General features: G+C 46.8%; 2 protein-coding genes across 7 annotated transcripts in view; one reads left to right on the forward strand and one right to left on the reverse strand.

Moving 5' to 3' along the window:
* Positions 1-5,578, forward strand: part of Gnal (G protein subunit alpha L) — a 129,161-nt gene extending 123,583 nt beyond the window's left edge. For both annotated transcript variants that reach the window (XM_059245976.1, XM_059245977.1), the window contains exons 11-12: positions 3,849-3,916; positions 5,243-5,578. In XM_059245976.1, the coding sequence (XP_059101959.1) occupies positions 3,849-3,916; positions 5,243-5,389 (215 nt within the window). In that variant the 3' untranslated portion in view covers positions 5,390-5,578. The remainder of the gene's footprint in view (positions 1-3,848; positions 3,917-5,242) is intronic.
* Positions 5,579-7,576: 1,998 nt separating this feature from the next.
* Mppe1 (metallophosphoesterase 1) overlaps positions 7,577-19,957 on the reverse strand; it is a 32,436-nt gene continuing 20,055 nt past the window's right edge. For 4 of the 5 annotated variants that reach the window (XM_059246244.1, XM_059246245.1, XM_059246243.1 and 1 more), the window contains 8 exons: positions 19,567-19,675; positions 13,979-14,082; positions 13,061-13,135; positions 11,121-11,229; positions 10,902-10,970; positions 10,702-10,824; positions 9,525-9,665; positions 7,577-8,417 (listed from right to left, as the gene is read on the reverse strand). In XM_059246244.1, coding sequence (XP_059102227.1) covers positions 8,235-8,417; positions 9,525-9,665; positions 10,702-10,824; positions 10,902-10,970; positions 11,121-11,229; positions 13,061-13,135; positions 13,979-14,082; positions 19,567-19,675 — 913 coding nt within the window. In that variant the 3' untranslated portion in view covers positions 7,577-8,234. The remainder of the gene's footprint in view (positions 8,418-9,524; positions 9,666-10,701; positions 10,825-10,901; positions 10,971-11,120; positions 11,230-13,060; positions 13,136-13,978; positions 14,083-19,566; positions 19,676-19,957) is intronic. The other variant, XM_059246247.1, reaches the window with a different exon arrangement.

Raw genomic sequence — 19,957 nt, forward strand, 5'->3', positions numbered from 1 at the left:
GCCTCTGGGTCATGACCCCTTCGGGTTGCATATCGGATCTTTACATCGAGATTCATAACAGTAGCAAAATTACAGTTATGAAGTAGCAATGAAATAACGTTAACGCAGCATGAGGAAGGTTGAGAACCACTGCCATGGGACCAGAGGTGATACAGCCTGCTCCAGGCCACAAAGGGAGAGCTCGGAAGACAGGCCTCCATCCCCTGGTGTCCAAGCCTGTGCTGTCAGCCTGTGGCTTACATGACCCTTGGTGGCAACACTGGTGGCCCCCACTGGGTGGCCAGCTACACCAGCCTCCTGAGATGGAGGCCCAGTGCTAAGGTGAGGAAGGGAAACCAGAGCTTGTCATCCATGTCCTATTTGCCCTTAGTTTTCGGTGTGTGTTAAGCCACTGGGCATTTTTAGGAGCGATTTGCTAAAGGGAAAGTAAGATCACTTCTAAAAAATGTGAGCCCGTGAGCTAAACAAAGCCAAACGAAAGGGGTGCTTCTAGAAACTGGCGTCGGAGTTGGGTCCGCAGTTCTTACCGCTATGGAGGACAGAGAAACCTCAGATTTCTTAGCCCTTTGTGTCCCCTTTTGTCTCCTCCACCCACCGTCCCGAAGTCCTGGCTTTTGTGCACTCCTAGGAAAATCCTGAGCATCACGGGACCATTCCCTGTGAGAATCATCAGGTTTCGGGAAAGGGCCTGGGGGACAGCTCTCCTTTTCTATGGAACAGCTTCTCCTTTGTTGTACACTCGAGCAGCCTGTGCGGCCAGAGCATGTGCTGTTACATTTTAACCAGCCCTGCCTGCCGCCACTTTGTTTCTGTTTTATGTGGCTGATTGGTTAGTTTGGAGGTTTGTTCTTGTTTTGTTTTTTGAAGACAGTGCCCTACCATGTAACTTTGGCTGACCTGAAATTCACTATGTAGGCCTTGAACTCAAAGACACACACACACACACACACACACACACACACACACACACACACACACCTGCCTGCCCCTGTCTCCTCAGTAAGACACACACACACACACACACACACACACACACACACACACACACACACCCCTGCCTGCCCCTGTCTCCTCAGTACTGGGATTAAAGAAGTGCACCATCACACTCAGCTACAAGCTCTTTTGCAGCCGGAGTGTACTCAGATCTCACCAGACTCCATCACAGTCTGGCTAGTTCTGTCCCAGGCTGAGCCAGGGCTCTTGGAAAAGCTGAACAGGCCAGGCCTGGCTGCAGTTGCTGTGGCTGGCTCTTCCATCTTCCCAGGATACTGCCTGTGTCTCACTGCCCCTAGTCCAGGCAACAGCCTTCTCCAAGCATCACCTCTCCAGGTGTGGTCCTGACCTTACTCCCTTCCTTTCAGTGACTCAGTTTCTGGCTTAGCCTCCACGGTGATGCATACGTGTGTGTGTGTGTGTGTGTGTGTGTGTGTGTGTGTGTGTGTGCATGAGTGTTTACTTGCCTTCCCTGAGCACTTCAGTTCTGGCACAGCCGTCTTTCTAAATCACTTTTTTTTTTTTTTGGTTTTTCGAGACAGGGTTTCTCTGTGTAGCTTTGCGCCTTTCCTGGAACTCACTTGGTAGGCCAGGCTGGCCTCGAACTCACAGAGATCCACCTGGCTCTGCCTCCCGAGTGCTGGGATTAAAGGCGTGCGCCACTACCACCCGACCTCATCTTTCTAAATCACAAACACACCCTTATGCTCCATCAAAGAGCACCAGCCCCAGTGGCACCTACCTCTGCATGAGGAGGTGGAGCTTCCCAGCAAAGGAACACCAAAGTGATTCATTGAGACAGCTGAAGGGACCTTGGTTGCAGCCACAGTGCTAGCCCAAGGACTGGTACTCACCTGGTACCATGTGTCCAGTCTGTCTGTGACTCCCAGGGCACCCATCCCTCCCTGGCATGGGTAATGACTGCTGGTAGCCTGGACTCACCATCCAGCTTGGTGATCCTCAAGTCTGACTTAGACAGCAAGAAAAGCAAGAAAGCATAGATCCGTTCAGCATGGGTGAAATGCTCAGGAATTACACAGAATGAAAGAATCCAAGCCAAGAAGACTTCAGGCTGTGTAAAGTATAGGAAACTCGGAGACTGTAGTGCCAGAATCATACTTGTTTGAGTGGGAATGGGAAGAACAGGGTGCAGAGGGAAGTGGGGGCACTTCCGATGGTGTTGGATACATGGTTATTTTGATCACTCATTATTTTATTCATAGTGATAATTTGATAAGCCAATCCATGTCAAAATGTATCAAAGTATACATTTAAATATATATATATATATATATATATATATATATAGTTTAGAGTCTATAATTTATCCCTCAAAAAAACTAGTGCCCAGTTCCCAGCAGATGAATAACCAGAGTATCGCTGGAGGTGGAGACATCACCAGACCCTGAGGTTCCAGGACATACTTGGGTTGATAGACAGAGGGTCTGTCTGCTGTAAGGGACTTCCCAGAGCCCCCAATCAGAGTCTGCAGTAGCTAGAAGAGAGTCCTCCTACAAGACTGATTTTAAAAAGCCGAGAGCATCCCAGTCAGCACAGCCTTCCTCTCTACCATAGCTTGCAAGAGGAAGTGAAGATGGAGGGGGGGCTCAGCTTGTCAGGATTCAGTTAGATGCTTTCTTGAGCAGGTATCACTTGCCCTAACCTGTCGGTGTTGGCTGAGTTTTCCTGTGCCACAGCTGCTCTCAAATAAACACACTGAGGCTTATATCAATTATAAATGCTCAGCCAATAGCTCAGGCTTATTCCTAACTAGCTCTTACATTTTAAGTTAACCCATATTCCTTATTTATGCTCTGCCACATGGCGGTACCTTTATTAACATGGCACATTCATCTCCTGCTCCCTCTGCATCTGGCTGGCGACTCCTCACTCCGCCCTTCCTCTCCCAGTATTCTCTCTGTGTCAGGCTGTCTCGCCCAATCTCTTTCTGCCCAGCTATTGGGCAATCAGCATTTTTTTATTAACAATGACAGCAATACATATTTACTGTGTACAAAGACTGTTCTACAGTATGTCTGTTTGGGTTGCTATAACAAAATTCCTTAGGCAGGGTGATTTGTAAACAACAAAAGTGTTCTGGAGGCTGAGAAATCTAGAAGCAGGACACCAGATTTGGAGTCTGGTGAGGCCAACTCTCTCTTCACTGAGTTCTGTGTCCTTAACCAATGGAAGACACAAACAAGCTCTTTCAGGTTTCTTTTATATGAGTGCTGTATCCCACTCCTCACGGCAGAGCCCTTGTAACGGAGTCATATTGGTTTAAATATTAAGGCCACTCCACGTAGTTAAAAGGGAGGTTTATTTTGTGGGGTAACTTACAAGTGAAGGGATAGGTAACAGGGTCTGGGAAAGGTGTATCGCAATCCGGTGGTGTTCTCTGGAGAACTCTGCTTGGTCTACCTCCAGCGTCCAGGGTCCAGGAACCAAGAGAGCCGGCGCATCTGGATCTCAGGTCTTCAGGGTCCTCTCTCAGCTCCGCCTTGTAGGCGTGACAGTTACCGAAGCCTCAATGGGGGTTGGAACTTCCAGATCAAAGCTGGAATGGCTACCCCACTACAGAGTCATCCCACCTGTTGTTCTTTGATGAGGAAGACAATATGGGAATATACACACATTCAAACCAGAAGATTATGTATCTTTTCTCAGAACTCTATGAGAATTAAAACACTTTGAGAGAAGGAAAGGAACATTACATTTAATTTTTGCCCATGGTATTATGTATGTTAATACCATGAGCATACGCAGCCTTGTGTAGTTGATTCCTTCTGCTCTGCCAGACTTCTGTATCTTTGCTGCCTGTCAGTTAAATGAAATTTCATTTTCAATTTCAACAGCAACACCAGATGCGGGAGAAGATCCCAAAGTCACCAGAGCCAAGTTCTTTATCCGAGATCTGTTTTTGGTAAGCAATTCTGTTGCCCTTCTGTGTTCTACCACCGTACTGATGTTACCTTGCTCTCTGTGGTTTGCTAATGATCCCTTCGAGATCCCCCTGTTTCCCCAAAATTCTGAGCCGAGAGAGACGCAGTTAGCCTCTCCTGCTGGTGCACACTGGCTTGAGAGAGGTTAGCTCTCTCGCCCAGTTAGTTCCAGAGCTTCCAGCACACCTGGAAGGGAGTAGCCAGGTGACAGGGCTACACACTGTTTTCGTGTGTCTTCCAACCAGTAGCAAGTCCTCCTGCAGAGTCTAAAGTGCACACAGTCAAGCCTTGGTGTCTGTTTCCTCCATCCAAGAGCACCAGCAGGCTGACAAGGAAATGAACTTGCCCAAATTCTGCCCTTCCCCCTCTCTCAATTTGCCCTGTTTACCATACACTTTTTTTTGGTTTATTTGGGTTTTTTTTTTTTTCAGGACCTTGTATATGCTAGGCAAGCATTATACCACTGAGCTCTACTCCAGTCCTTGATTTTTTTTTTTGAGACAAGAGTATGTGTAGCCCAGGCTGGCCTCAGAATCACAGTGCAGCCCAGGCTGGCCACTAACTTACATTCCTCCTACCTCTACTTCTGGGATTACAGGCCCATGGCATTAATCTTGTGCTTCCCACAGTTGACAGAAAGAACTTTTCTCCAAGACACACCACACACACACCACACACACAACACACACACACACACACACACACACACACACACACACGGCAACATTCCATTGCCAGCCAAGGTCACCTGTGTGGGGAATGCAGAAGTATAACCAAGATGCAGCCCCACCACATGTGGAGACTTAAATACATTAGTTGCGTCAGGTGGCACCGGAGTTGCGTGGTGAGGCAGGGGGATGGCTATCGCTGTGGAGTTCAAGGTTGGTATGGGCAATAGAGCAAGACCCTGCCACAAAACAAATATAAATGAATGAAAACTGAATCAGAGGTCCGCTCCTGCCCCCTACCCCAGGCCTGCACTTGTTTCAGTAGCTACCACATCTACAGGCAGAATGTATTTCCACTAGCAGAGTTCTGTCCACCAGGGCAACATAGACATGCTGGAAATTTCCATTCTGCAACTCTTAGCCTGCCTTGCTCTCTCCAAAGCCTGTCTCGGCTCCGATTCGGTGCCCGAAGCTGAGGGAAGTTTAACTCTCTCCGGGGACATGCTTGGTTCCTGAACAGTTTGTGAAAGCCGGTCAGCCCAAGTCCTCCCTAGTCCCTACATAGCGTGTCCCCTAAGCGGTCCTCCCGTTGGATTGCACTGGGCCCTGCCGTCCTGAGCACAACATTTCTTTTTACAGAGGATCAGCACAGCCACGGGCGATGGCAAACATTACTGCTACCCCCACTTCACCTGCGCCGTGGACACAGAGAACATCCGCAGAGTGTTCAATGACTGTCGGGACATCATCCAGAGGATGCACCTCAAGCAGTATGAACTCTTGTGAGGGCTGCCTCCCCCTCCCCCTCACCGCCGGCTCTCCTCCTTCTTGGTCACCCCCTGAGGCGGTGTATCTCCCTAGCCTGCCTGTCTGTCCACCCCCGAGCCATGGTAGGGCGTAGTGTTTAGTGTCACCAGGCTGCCCTCTGTCCTGTCCTAGGTATGCCTACATGTGACCAACAAGCCTTTGGCTACCTCTGACCCCCCCCCCCCAGGTTTGGTCTCTTGTAGCTTCTGTTTTTCACTGGACTAAACGGCCTCCCACCACCAATTTGTATCACTGCAAAGCTACCAACTCTCACGCAGGAGATACTGCAGTGAAGTGTCTCCGAGTGGGAACCTATTTATTCTTTGGTCGATGGGCATAAAGACAGCGTGGTGAATGGGGGAAATGCATTGTTTTCAAGTTCTCAAGCATGATCACAAAACTGCCCATACAGTGCCATGCACTGCGGCTCTTCCTGGTTTTTCCCTTCATGAAACGTCAGGCTAACAGGTAGCTGCCCCTTCTGACCTGCATTAGCCCAAGGCATAGAGTAGACCCACGCCAGCAACAGAGCAAGAGGAACTCTTTTCAGCCACAGTTGCTGTGAGCCTCGGGCATTTGGGGTAGTGTTTCTCGGAGCCTTTTACATTTAGGCTGAAACCCTGCCACACTCACTACTGCAAATCGTATCCTGTCTATAAACAAAGGTGTCCTCTACACCTTCCTGAGAGCTGGGCAGAGTCTTTCCTATCTTCTCTTTGTTGTTGCTTTCCTAGACTGTACAGACCACAAAATGTAATACTCTTTTGTATCACTACTCACGAAACCTCCGTGTAGAGTTCTGTGCCTTGGTGATGGCCCCACCTGGAAGGAACTACGTCCCAGCTGCGCCAAGCAGCTTGCGGTCCACACAGCCTGCTGCGTGCTTTCCAGCGGGGAACGGGTGGAACCTGTTCATCTGAGGCTCTTTTTATCAGGTCGGTGTTTATCGTTGACTTCAGAATCATCCACTTTACCAGCAGTGCCATCCCAACACCAGAACTGCCGCAGCCACCTGCTTCTACTGCTCTGAACCTCAGCTGCTGCTAACACTGGGATGACCCGATTCCAAGGCATCAGTTACAATCTACTCTTTTAGGGTACCAAGGGTTTTCTTCCCCCTGCTGCCCGCCCCCCCCCCCCGCCACCCTCTCCAAGATGAAATGTTTCTGATGACTCCTTCAGGTTCCCTAGGTAGGAGCAGGCCTACCATCCCTTAGTTAAGTTCTACGCACAGTCCCATCATACAAGAAACAGGTGGTCAGAGGAAAGCAAGGTGGTATCAATGTTGAGTAGTGAGGACAATAAGTACGGCATCTTCCGAAGATGAAATACTACAAAGCTACTTACTTAGTATCTTAGCATTGCTAGGGATGGGCCCAGCACCTAGTGCATGCTAGGTAAGCACTCTACTGCTAATCCTTATCCGCAGCCATTACTCCAGCCCCACCAAAACCTTTATTTTAAAGACAAAATATATAGCTGTTCCTCACACGTGCAAGATCTGCCTAGAAAATAACAGTTGCTGCATCAATGCACTGTTCTATCTACGGCCGAGGCTTTAGGAATAGTCCTCTTAGGCTTAGAGTTATCTGTAAAGATGTCCAAAGTTAAATTTTCATCAGTCCAAATGCAGAGGAGTGACAGCCTGCATCACTTATTCATCTCCTCATTGTTGTTTTGCGTTTATTCCTGAAGTCGGCATTGTGTAACGTTTCATAAATTCGTCCTGGTTGAGATGCTCTTCCACGGAAGGATGGCAGCCTTAGTCAGGTCAGCACATTTCCCGGCTCATCGTCACGGCCTCCCCATGCCATTCTCCACCATTGCACAAAACTTCTGAGCCCCCACGTGAAATGAAGGTGACTTTCAGTTCCCCCTGCACTTTCAAAGCAAAGAAGAAAAACTTGCGCGCGCACACACACACACACACACACACACACACACACACACACAGACACGTGAAATTTTGCACTACTCTGTGCATTATTACTCAACGGTTTCCTGTTATTAAAGGACTATTTAAAAGTTTTGTAGGGGCTGAATATATAGCTCTGATAGAGTACATGCTTAGCATGCAGGAGCCCTGACTCAATCAAAATAAAACATATAAATAAATAAAATGGGATCATTGAGAAAGATCTACTCCTTTAGGAAAAAAGAATATGCTTTATCTGACAAAATTATTACACCATTTATTTTTAAATTCAAACATCCGTGTCCTCCTCCATTTTTTCAAGTTTCAATCATCAACAGGCATTGAATTCAGATGTGACAACATGGTCTTCGAGAGAGAAAATTAAACTAGAAATCTGGTTCCATTAGCACAGAAACACAAGAGCCTATAACAGACATGTTCCTGCACGTTGAATCTGTACTTTTGAGCATACAGCTTCATGATCTATAAGAAACTGAGACCCACTTCACAGAGGGACAGAGAAAAGCCAACTTTCTGGTACACACATAGCCTCAAGTGTGCACCGAAGCTGCTGGGCCCTTCCCTGGGGAAGCAAGGGCTGTCTGTTGTGCATGCGAGTGACAGTGTCCATAACATTTATATACTGTACAGATGCAACCTTTGATTACACATATATTTGATAAAACAAAAAGACAAACATGTTGTAGAGTACATGTTCCATTTTTATAGCATGAGAACAGTACAGTCAGCTGTTTATTCTGCAGTCACTGGCATTGATGATTCGGAATTCCCATGATGTGCATAAGGACAACCAACATTTGCTCTCCTCCGTGGCTCACAGGGGCCCCACCGGGAGTTCTAAGTCTTTGGCTTTGATTTATATTACCATATGCAATAGTCACCGGCTCTTCATCTTCTCGTGTGCGTTCTGCACAGTTTCCAACCAAACAGGAAAGATGAAGGCAGGCGTTCAAAGTGCAATAGGATGAGGATCGCCAGGAAGCCACCTGCTGCGCCGTACGTGGTCAGCACCCTATCCTCAAGTGGGAGGTAGCACTTGGAGAGAGCAAAGTCTCTGGATGTCAGACTGCCCTGGGGAAGAAATAGAGAAAGTTTAAGCTTCGGGGTGAGTCCCAGGCACAGCAGTCTCACTTAGAGGCTGTCTTCTAGGTTCTCTCTGGTGGGTCCGGGAGGGAAGAGCCCTCTTCACCCAGGACCAAGGGGCTTCGAGCATAACAAGTCACCACCGGCCACACAGGTACTGACGGAAGGAAGGCGCCAAAGCTCTGTTGGCTCGGGGAGAAGGTCTGGTATGGTGACCCCTCCATTAAAATGTATCCCTCACACAGTAAGGCAGCCCTGGAGGGAGACCAAAAGGCATCAGTCCCAGAGGAACAAGAGGACAAGAGTTTCCCTGCCACCGATAGCAGAGCAGTCACTGTCTGTCACCCAGAAGTGCCCCTGCATCTCCATAGGCTTCCCATTGTAAGCAGTTTGCAATGCGGAATCAAGGTAGCAAATGTTTTCACTTACTTGAACTTGAAAACACAAGGGCCCCCCACCTTTTTATAGATAGAGCCATACATAGAACAGCAGCATAAGACTGGGTGCAAGGACCCATGGTTACAAAGGAGGTGTTTCACTGAGTCAACACCTTTCACCAACTTGGAAATTCTATAGGACCACGTATGTGCCTAGCACACTTAGAAAATGAGAGATGAAGCCGGGCAGCAGTGGCACATGCCTTTATCCCAGCATCAGGAGGCAGAGCCAGGCGGATCTCTGTGAGTTCGAGGCCAGCCTGGTCTACAGAGTGAGATCCAGGACAGGCACCAAAACTACACAGAGAAACCCTGTCTCGAAAAACCAAAAGAAAAAAGAAAGAAAATGAGAGATGACCAAGTCTGTTAATGCATTGACAACTCTTTTCTTATAAACAAACCGCACTTGCTGGACTCTGCCTCTGCTCTCGAGATAAAATTCTGGCAGCTGCTCCTCAGAGTCCCTCTGAAGCCGTGTTCTGCCTATTGGTCCCCCAACAATTACAGACGGGTGGTGTATACAACTCAAAAGTGCAAAGAGGGCGATGTATTTCTGGCTTTTGTATGTTTTTACAGATTGCAGCCATTAAATAGTTGATTACTGTGTTGATTTCAATACTCCAGAAAGCTTTCAGATAAAAATAAAGGTTTACGTTACCATGATGAAGCTCGGGTTGTTTCTGTTCCTCCAACTGAAGGATGGGACGCTCACCTCCGGGGTTCCTCCAGGATGGAGCACCTGGCAGGCGCTGTGCGTGTGGCCGCTCAGAACCAGGCGAGGCTGGAGCCACCACAGCAGCTGGCAGCCAAGGAGATGAAGATAGGCAGTTAGTGCTCAGACTGGCAGTGACAGCCACTCATTCCACTCAAATAAATGATAACCCTTAGTAGGTAGGGCAGGCTTATTTTTCCTCAGATTCCCTATTCCTAGTAAACCTTAGAACCACTCTTCCAACCACAGACTTGTATATATTACTTGATTTTTATACATTTGTCTCATAAATATTTTCCACAAATACATTTATATTTAAAATGTAAATTTGTATTTACATTTCATATTTATATGTTTGCATTTTAATATATTTCTATTAGTGTAATACACGGATGCTATAATTTATATGTACTTTTCTTAAATATACATATTTGAGAAAGTACACTCCTAGTTAAATCCCCCCAAACTGGACTCTAAATTTAATTTACACTCAATTCATTTAAGTCGATTTAAAAACATTTAAAGATGAGTGGAGGGGGCTGGCAGTTAAGACATTAGGGGAGATGGCTCAGCAGTTAAGAGCACACTGACAGTTCTGTCAGAGGACCCGGATTTAATTCCCAGCACCCACACAGCAGCTCACAACTGTCTATATAACTCTAGTTCCAGGGGATCCAACATCCTCACTCAGAAACACATGTAGGCAAAACATCAGTACACATAAAATCTTTTAATAATAATAATAATAATAATAATAATAATAATAATAATAAAGGCTGGGCGGTGATGGCACACGCCTTTAATCCCAGCACTCGGGAGGCCGAGCCAGGAAGATCTCTGTGAGTTCGAGGCCAGCCTGGTCTACAGAGCAAGATCCAGGACAGGCACCAAAACTACACAGAGAAACCCTGTCTCGGGGGGAAAAAAAAAACATTAGCCAATTTTAATTGAGATTAGGAAATAGTGGATCTACCAAAGAAGAAAAAAGGAACAAAGCAATTGAGCTGAAATCTGAGAGGGTGTCAAAGCCCTCCCCTTCCTGCAGCTAGTGACCACAAAGGCCCTGTGTGTTCACTCTGCTGTCCCCACAGTGACCCTGGCATGAGGTCATGTCACCACACACCTTTTGTGAGGCCTCCCGAGAAAGAACATCGTATTTCTCCTTAAAGGGGACGTTCTTCTCCTCTGGGGGTGCCGCATCGTCCCCAGAACAATTAGCGTCGCTGGCGCGATAGAGCGGGTAGTGCTGTCCAGGATAAAGGTGGCATCAGTGATATTCTCAGAGGCGTGGCTGGATGGCCGGGGCTTCCTCCCCCAACTCACCTGCAGCAGCACCGGGGCGGAAAAGGGGAGCCGCTGCTCACCTTCACACTGGCTGGATCCCTGCACCTGCTGGTCAGAAGTCACCCTGTTAACCCAGTAAACCCCAGTGCTTACCCACCGGCCAGGGAAGGGGAGCTGGGTGACTAACAGCCAGTGCGCGACTGGGGCACCTTGGGAAGACGTGAGCCCAGAGGCCTATGCTGTTCCAAGGTCTCCTACCTCTCGGGAGCAATTCAGTTTCCGAGAAATCTCTCTGAGCTCGGCTTCCGCTTCAGAGCAGACGCTACAACCATCCCCTTCCATCGCAACGCTGTTGACCATCACAAAACTGAGGCAGGCAGGAGCAGGCAGAAGGTCAGGCCACCGGACACACGTGTGAGCTTCTCTTCCCATTGTCCCCATGGAAACAACATTATGCCCCAAGAGCAGCTTAATCCCAGCTAAACTAATTATGAGTTAATATTGACGAAACAAAAACAGCATTAGATCCAAGATACAATGATGCTAGGCTTGCTTCTCTTGCCCCAAATCAAAGAAAGGACCAATTTGTAACTTGCGGGAAATCCTACATGACAGAAGCCATGGGGTCTCACTACCCCTCAATCGAGCATCCAGTGAGAAGTGTGTCCTGGGCCAAGCTCCTGAGCCTGTGTCTCACCTGTGCAGGTGTGGGGACGACCAGGAAGCCTCTGGTGAAGTGTTAGTGAAACAATGTAACAAGTGCTCGAAAGAGCGAACTCTAAAGTGGACTCGGAAGGGTTAATGAAACAATGTAGCAAGTGCTTGAAACAACAAACTTTAAAGTGGACTGAGAAGCTCACAGAAGCACCCACAGCAAGGGACGCTCAGGGCCAAGTGCTGATCGGTGCTACAGTGAGTGGGCTTCGATAACCCCTAACCGGGAGAGTAAGGTCAAGATTGGCTAGCCTCTACCTTTGTCACAATTTTATGGACTCCCATGAAAATACGCTTTTATTTCCTATACACATTGCACCTGGGAATGGAAAAGGTGCTTGTCAGCAAACGGCTTAAAATATAAGCTGTTTTTGGTACAGGGAGCTGAGGTGGCCTGTAATCTGGTGAGCATGCATAAATTCTGACGCGCTACGGTTAGGTAGACGTAACTCAGTGGCATCGGTCCATGGCTACACAGAAGAGGACAGTATTGCCAGAGAGACCGCCCTCTACCCCCGGCAGGGTTATGAAAGAGGAGTTCTGATGGAAAACCCAAGATACTTCCACCGCCAGCTCCTTACAGTGATGGTCTCACTGCATCACCATCAGCAGAGTTCTGGGGCCACAGAGGAAGAGAACTAAAAAAGAAGAGGATCCCTCCATTGTGTGGACTCGAGCAGGGCACACAGTCTCGGAGATTGTACTACCAACAACATAGAAAAGGTCCAGAGTGGCCCTGCTTATGGCCTCATGGGGGTGGGGGGGTGGGGGTATCCAATGACCAGACTAAGGGCTAGGCTGCTCTTTTAAAGGTCAAGGCTGATGAACTCGGACGGCAGAGAGAGCCACAGAAAGTGGACATACTTGGCACCAAATGCCAGGACATCATCCCTATCAGAGTGGCCCTTGGAAAATGGTACAAATACATTTGGGTCAAATGAGAAGGTGCTTCACGATGTACACTGTGGCATGTGCCTACAGTCCCAGCTCAGGAGTTTGCCACAGCATGGACAACGTAGCAAATCCCTGTCTGCAAAAGCAAAACAAAAAGAGCCAGGGTTGGGGATTTAGTTCAGTGGTAGAGTGCTTGCCTAGCAAGTTCAAGGCCCCGAGTTCGGTCCTCAGCTCCAGAAAAACAAAAAAACAAAAAGAGCCACAAAAGCACCTTGACAAAGTGGGCTGCTGGATGTCTAACCCTTGGGACAGTGCAGACAGAACGTCATGCCCACCGTAAATGGGCGGAGTCATAGACTGACTTGTTCTTTGTGGGTGGGTCTAAGTTTCCCATCTGTCAATTCCCACAGTGACCATCAGCAGGCACCAGGTAACACAGGACATGGGTCTGACCATATGGCAACCACCTTTGAATAACAATGGATTTGAGCTGGGGCCACAGTTCAGTGGAAGGGTCTCATACTCTGGGCTTCACCCCCAGCACCTCATTTAAAAAAAAAGTTTCATAAGAATTCATAGCTAATACTCACTTAACTCCTTTCCAAGAAAATAGCCTTTCCGAGCCGAACACTTTCTCAAATCGTTTTATTCTGTATTTACTCATCCTGTATCCAATTGTAAAAAGAAACACTTTTCAGGTCAAGCTGTCTTAGCACCGTGGAGTTACCGTGAAAATGAAAAGTGACTTCCACAATCTGGCATTAGTAGTCTCAGGAAATTGAGGCTCAAAGGTCAGGTCCACTGCTTATCCTGAGGGGAGGATGAGTTACTTAATTCCCTGGCACCTCAGTGGAGCAGTGAACAACAGGACATGAAAAAGAGAGACCTTAGTATACAGACATTTTTTAAATGACTAGCACATAAGCATCAGAGCACACTACAGTGTGAGCTAGCAAAGGGTATGTGGACTTATAGTCTGACTTCCAAGATTGACGTTAAGTGTACATTTTCATCTAGAGGTTGAATGCAAAGGGATATAAGTTTGAGGGGCCCCCTGAACTGTATAGTAAGACTGAGTCTCAAAACACAAAAACAAAAATAGCCAGGCATGGTCATGTCTTTAGTCCCATTACTTGGAAGCAGAGGCAGATAGAGTTTGGGGTCAACTTGGTCTACATAGTGAGTTCCAGGGCAGCCTGAGCTACGCAGTGAAACCCTGTCTCAAAAAAATAATAAATAAAATGAATTAATTAATTACATTTTAAGTTAAATTCTTGTCATGGCACATACAACTCATTCATGCCAGATATTTGTTGAGGATGTAAATATGCCAAGATTTTTTTTTTTTAATTTCTTAAGGAGCCTCCATTTCAGAACTCTCATCTTTGGAGGAAAACGAATTTCTTCAGTAAAACACAAATACAGCTTTCCCCAAGTTTTAGCAACTTTAAAATAACTAATGGCTGAGCAAACATTCTGGGGGCGAGATTCTTCCACACACTACTTACTGATAGTGGAAGCCAATGTCATGATTGCCAATGATCACCTTCAGCTGCACATGGCTGTCGTGCCTGAACATCTTCTGAAACCGCTGCACGTCATCTGCCCAGGCCTGAGGAAAGAAGAGCCACAGATGACAGCCTCAGACCCTCTTCCCTCGGCAAAACCAGGATCCTGTTTTGGCTGGAGAAGGCAACCCCTCCTCCACACCAAGACAAAGTTTTTTGTTTGGTTTGTTCTTTACAGGCCTGTGTCTCTGTGTAGCCCTGGCTGTCCTGGAACTTGCTCTGTAGGCTGATCTTGAACCCAGAGATCCATCTGCCTCTGCCTCCCAAGTGCTGGGATTAAAGGCGTGCACTACCACTGAGAGGCCAAGTTTTAATTCTTTTTACATCTATAGCAGCTATGGTTAATGCAGTAGAATTCACTACAACAAGCTGAGAAATTTTCCACTTAGGGACTCCACACTTAGAGAAGCCAGGATCATGACTTATGACACAGAAAAGAATTTCGGGAAGAGTCATGAGAAGCAGAGTTAAGTTTTGTTTTGTTTTCTGATTTTTTTTTTTTTTTTTTTTTGAGACAGGGTTTCTCTGTATAACAGTCCTGGCTGTCCTGAAACTTCGCTTTGTAGACCAGGCTGGCCTTGAACTTACTGAGATCCACCTGCCTCTGCCTCCCAAGTGCTGGAATTAAAGGCGTGCGCCACCACTGCCCCCTTGAAGTGTTAGGTTTATTACGTGTCCACATTTTAGATTTAAGAGAAAGCACTGAGGGGAAGATTTCCAAGTGCCCTTGACAGCTTTATGTATGGTTTTGTAACTTTTGAAGTCACGTTGTTCAAAAGATATAATTTGCAACAAGGTTCAAAGATTAAGTTTTAAAATTGGATATGGTAAACATGAGCTAGCTTATGTATTTCCTCATCTTGAAGAATTTCCAACATCAGGCATGGTGGCCCATGCTTGTAATTCCAACGTTCCAGAGGCAGACGCAGGAGGATCACCTGTTAGCTAAAGTTTTAAGCCAACCTGGTCTATAGAGTGAGTTTCAGGCTAGACCCTGTCTCAAAAACAAAAATAAAAAAAAAAACAGAAATTTCCTTTTGTGAGTGAAGTTATAAGGTAGTTCATGAGGTCTACTATTCAAAAGCTTAGTGATGACAGGACAGTGTTGGTGGGTGTCCAGGTTTGCTTCAGCTGTAAGAAAACCCTCACCAAAAGCAACCTGGGGAGGAATGGGCTTATTTTAATTTACAGGGTACAGTCATTCACCAAGGGAAGCTGAAACAGGAACTCACAGCAGGAAGCTGGAAGCAGACACAGAAGAGAGACCACAGAGGAACAATGATTACTGGCTTGCCTCCAGGCTTAGCTACCTTTCTTAGACAACCCGGATGGCCTGCCTGAGGGGTGGTACCGCCCACAGCAAACTAGACATTCCTCCATGGATTAGCAATCAAGAAAATGCTCCCGGGGCCAGTTTCTTAACGGAGGTCCCCTCTTCCCATGCGTCTCTACAGTGTGTGGCAAGTTGACAAACCTAACCAGCACAATAGGATTCATTGCAAAGGTCAAGTACGTCCTGGACATAAGCAAGGATGATCCGTTACCGCTTTAACGCTCACATTTGAGAGCTCCAAGGGATACAAGTCTTATGTCAATCTTCCTGATTTTGTCAGTTTTTAAGTGTCTGACAAAGGTTACTCTGTTGTACCCAGGGTCCCTCCAAAGACCACTGGGAGACCAAATCTGATGCAAAAGCAAAGAATCTTTTTACTGCCAGTTAACCCGGGCCTCTCCATCCATCTGACGCAGCAGCAGAGCAGGAGAGACCCTGAGGAGCAAGGGGGGCAGCGTTATTTATAGGGAGTAAAGAAAGTGGGGGTATTGGGGTTTACAGACTACATAGCAACAGACTCAGGATTGGTTTATGTGAGTGGCAATCATGTTAGTAACTTTTAATTGGCTAGGGTTAGTTGGGAGTTACAGTTACCATTTTGGGGCAGGCCTGGACAAGTCCCAGGCTTTGTCCTTGAGCTGCCATGAAGGCTGGCTGGCCTAGCATGTACTGACTGTGGGGGCTGGCTCAGTGGCCCAGGCTTTCACATTGACCCATGCATGTAGCTCTAAGTTGGTGAGGGGTCCCTGACAGTAAACAGCTGGCTGAACCTTGAGCGGTCAGAGTACGCTCAGAAAGGGAGCTACTGCAAGGACTATGTCTTTTGTTCACGGCCCTCCCAGAAACTGCTTGCTCAGTCTCAGGGAACTGAAACTGAGGCCTGATTTCTGAGAGAAGTCTGAGCAGCCTGTTATGGCATCTGCTTGGTCCTTTCAACTGAAGGGATGGCTCTGCTGCTCTTGTAGAGGTCCTGGGTTTGATTCCCAGCACCCACATAGCAGCTTAAGATCACCTGTAGCTACAGTTCCAGAGGATCTAACATCCTCTCCTGGCCTCCAAAGGCACTGCATACACATAAAAAAGATGAAGAAAGAAAAGAAATACACAATAAATACAGTGGGGTTCCCTTCATAGCTCCCCTTAATTCCCCTGCCTTTCTTTTTTCATATTTATTTATTCAGTGTGTGAGTGAAAAAGAGAGAGAGAGGTACACACATGCCATGGCACACATGTGGAGGTCAGGGACAACTTCCAAGAGTCAGTTATTTCAGAGGTCAATTCCCCCCCCCTCTCTCTTTTTTAAATTTTTTAAAGATTTATTTATTTTTTTATATACATTGGGGTTTTGCCTGCATGTATGTCTGTGTGAGGATACTAGATCCCCTGGAGCTGGAGTTTACAGACATTCATGAACTGCCTAGTGCTAGGAATTGAACGCGGATCCTTTGAAAGAGTGGCCAGTGCTCTTAACCTCTGAGCCATCAGTCCAGCCCTCCCCTCTCTTTCTATTCTGCCTCACTTCAATACTTCTCATGTGGTACTTGAAGCATTTTAACTGTAATCCCCCAAATATTTTCTTTCACGACCCCTGGAGATCATGAAGGACCCAGTTTGGGAACTGTCTCTGATTTGGATTGAGAACAGAGCCAGGCCCAGTGGGAAACCTAAATGAACAGGGCAATAAAGTGAGCCTTAATGACATGTCACTACGCCGCCCCGTAGCTCGAGCACCATTCAGCCCTCAGCAAAGAAGCTGCTTCTTGCGGTAGGTGGGAATTAACAGAGACCCACCACGTACAGTGTGCAGAGAGTGGGGGGCGTTGGAGGACTCGGCCCTCAATGGATGTCTTCATCCCACCTCTCCCCTCAAGGGTCACAATGGAAGGAGAGGTGGAAAGACTAAGAGGCCGGGGTGGTGGACCGATTTCGGGGGAAAGCTCTTTCCGGAGACCACGGGACAGATGCACCTTTGCACTCACAGAGACTGTGGCAGTGTAGACAAGACTTGTACCGACTCAAGCCAGACAAAACTCCCAGCTCCAAGGAGGGGAAGTCCCACTGCTAGCCAAGGAGTCCGTCACAAGTGACAGCTGCTAAGAGAGAGAAAACCACTCTTCTTCAATGGAGGGACTGGGAATACCAACCACACTCCAGGGCAGGCCCCACGCTCAGGAGTAGTTGGCCAACACAAATTGGACTCCGTGTTTTTTAGTGGCTTTTGTTTTTGTTTTTTGAGAGAATGTGAACTTGGGTCGGGAGGAGTTGGGACTGTGATGAAAGTATACTGTATGAAATTCTCAAAAACAAATTTAAAAATAACTTAAAATTTAAATATAGCATTACCTAATGAAATAAGTGGATAGAGTCCATCAAAATAGTTATAAAGGTTCATTTAAAAAGATGTTTAAAGTTAGAATGACATAAAATCAGGATAACAAACTTAGAAATCTTGAGCTATTGCTAGTAATGTACAACAGCAACACAAAGCTAAACTCGCTGTGTAGCTAGCTGCTTTTGCATATAGCATTTCCAGTGGTCCTCAACCCGTGGGTCTCAACCCCCTTGGCAGCCATCTATCTCCAAAAAATATTTGCATTGCAATTCACAACAGTAGCAAAATTACTGTTATGAAGTAGCAATGAAAATAATTTTATGGTTGGGGTCACCACAGCATGAGGAACTGTAATCAAATGAGCAGCGTTAGAAAGGTTGAGAACCATGGGCATTTCTGTTCCCTCATGTTTAATTAGAGGTTATCGTATAAGAAACATTACAGTAGTTTAGACAATAGGTTTGTAGCCAATCCAGGACCTCTTTAAAATTATTTTTCATTTCAGTTAAGTGCTTATTTGTGTCAGAGTCATTCTTTGCACCCTGTGGTCGGCAGGCTCGGCAGCAAAGTGCCTTTGACTGCTGAGATCTCTCCAGCCCTTGAGATTTTAACAGCTTTTGGGCTGTTCCGGCGGATGTCAATGCATTTATGTCTATTTCCCAAGAAAAACCCCTTCTAAACTGCTGGAGCATGTGAAGGGGCTGGACCTGCAGATCCAAAGCTGCAGGATCTCCATGACACAGGACAACAACAGGACATCCAAGAGGAGTCCCAGTGATGGCCCAGCAGAAGCCAGAGGCCTCAAACCAGACCAAAAGACTCATTGCAATGAACACTTGCAAGTAAAAAGGTATGGGCTAAAAGGGTACACTGTGTGACTCACTGTGTCACACTACAGCTCCCACAATGAAGCTTTTTTTTTCTTGTATGTTAGTTTAGTTGTTTTTGCTTTGGGGTTTTTGTTTTCAATTTTATTTTATTTTGGGGGGGAGATTACAGAGGGTGGATGTGAAGGGAGGAGGAGATGAATGGGATTGGGATGCATGATGTGAAAGTCACAGAGAATCAAAAAAAAATCCCTCCTCAAAAAATATTAGTGGCTGAACATTTTTTAATCAACATTGAGAACACTCCTTCTCATTTGTTTTGAGAACATAATAAGGAGAGCACTCTGACAGCCACCTGGCAGTGGTCTCAGGCCCTGAGTGCCGGGAACCTCACACCAGGTCCCTGTGGCTCCTTCTGCAACTCTCACTCAGAAGAAAGGAGAGCAGAGGACAATGACAATTAGTTACAATGGGAGTAACTAATTCCCGTGATGTACAGTGACGGGGGATAAAGGTAGGGTCTGGACTATAGCTCAGTGGCAGAGTGCTTGCCTAGCACACACAAGACCCTGGGTTCAACCCCCCATACCACCAAAGGAAGAAAAGAGTATGAAGGTAAATGTGCATCTCAGCATGTATCCTGTAATTCCAGGAAAGGGAAAGTAGCATCATCTTGCCTATTTGTACTTTTCTCCAGAAGGTAATAAGACTACGTTCCAACTATATAAATGATGGCAACCTAACCACACATTTCCTACATAGATAAGAAAAAATTAGATGACCTAATGAAAGACCAGCATTGAGCAAAAACCCTGAGCATCCTCAAGATAGACTATATTTGGGGACTAGGGACCAAATTAAGGGCCCCACACATGCTAAGCACCCACTCCACTGGTGAGCAACATCCCTGGCCACAGGACCATGCATTCCCATCATCAGAATGAAGAAAAGCTCCCAGCCCCAGCCATTAGAACCTCACGGACTGTCTGGGCTGCCAAAGTGAATCCTTGAGGCAGAATTAGAACCCAGATCCTACCTGGGTGGTGCTCCACTTCCCTTCATCAAAGATGTCCCCCAAAATGAAGACGACTTCTGGTTGCAGCAACCACAGAGCTGTCTGAAAGGCTCTCTCCATTTGCCACTCCCTTGAGAAAAATTAAAGCATCAGTCCGTGTCTTGGGGGAGGGAAGCTACCTGGGCCTTCTCAGTCATTTAGAAGGTGAATTAGCCTGGTGTGGCAGTGCCTATCTTTAATCCCAGCACTCGGGAGACAGGAAAGCAGATCTCTGTGAGTTTAGGGTCAGCCTAGTCTACACAGCAAGTTCCAGAATAGCCATGGCTACGTAGTGAGAGAGCCTGCTACAAGTAAGTAAGTTAATTAATTAAATAAATCGCAAAAGCAGATAAAGAGAATTAAATGATCCCGT

This window comes from Peromyscus eremicus, chromosome 19 (genome assembly GCF_949786415.1).
Source record: "Peromyscus eremicus chromosome 19, PerEre_H2_v1, whole genome shotgun sequence".
NCBI classification, from domain to species: domain Eukaryota; kingdom Metazoa; phylum Chordata; class Mammalia; order Rodentia; family Cricetidae; genus Peromyscus; species Peromyscus eremicus.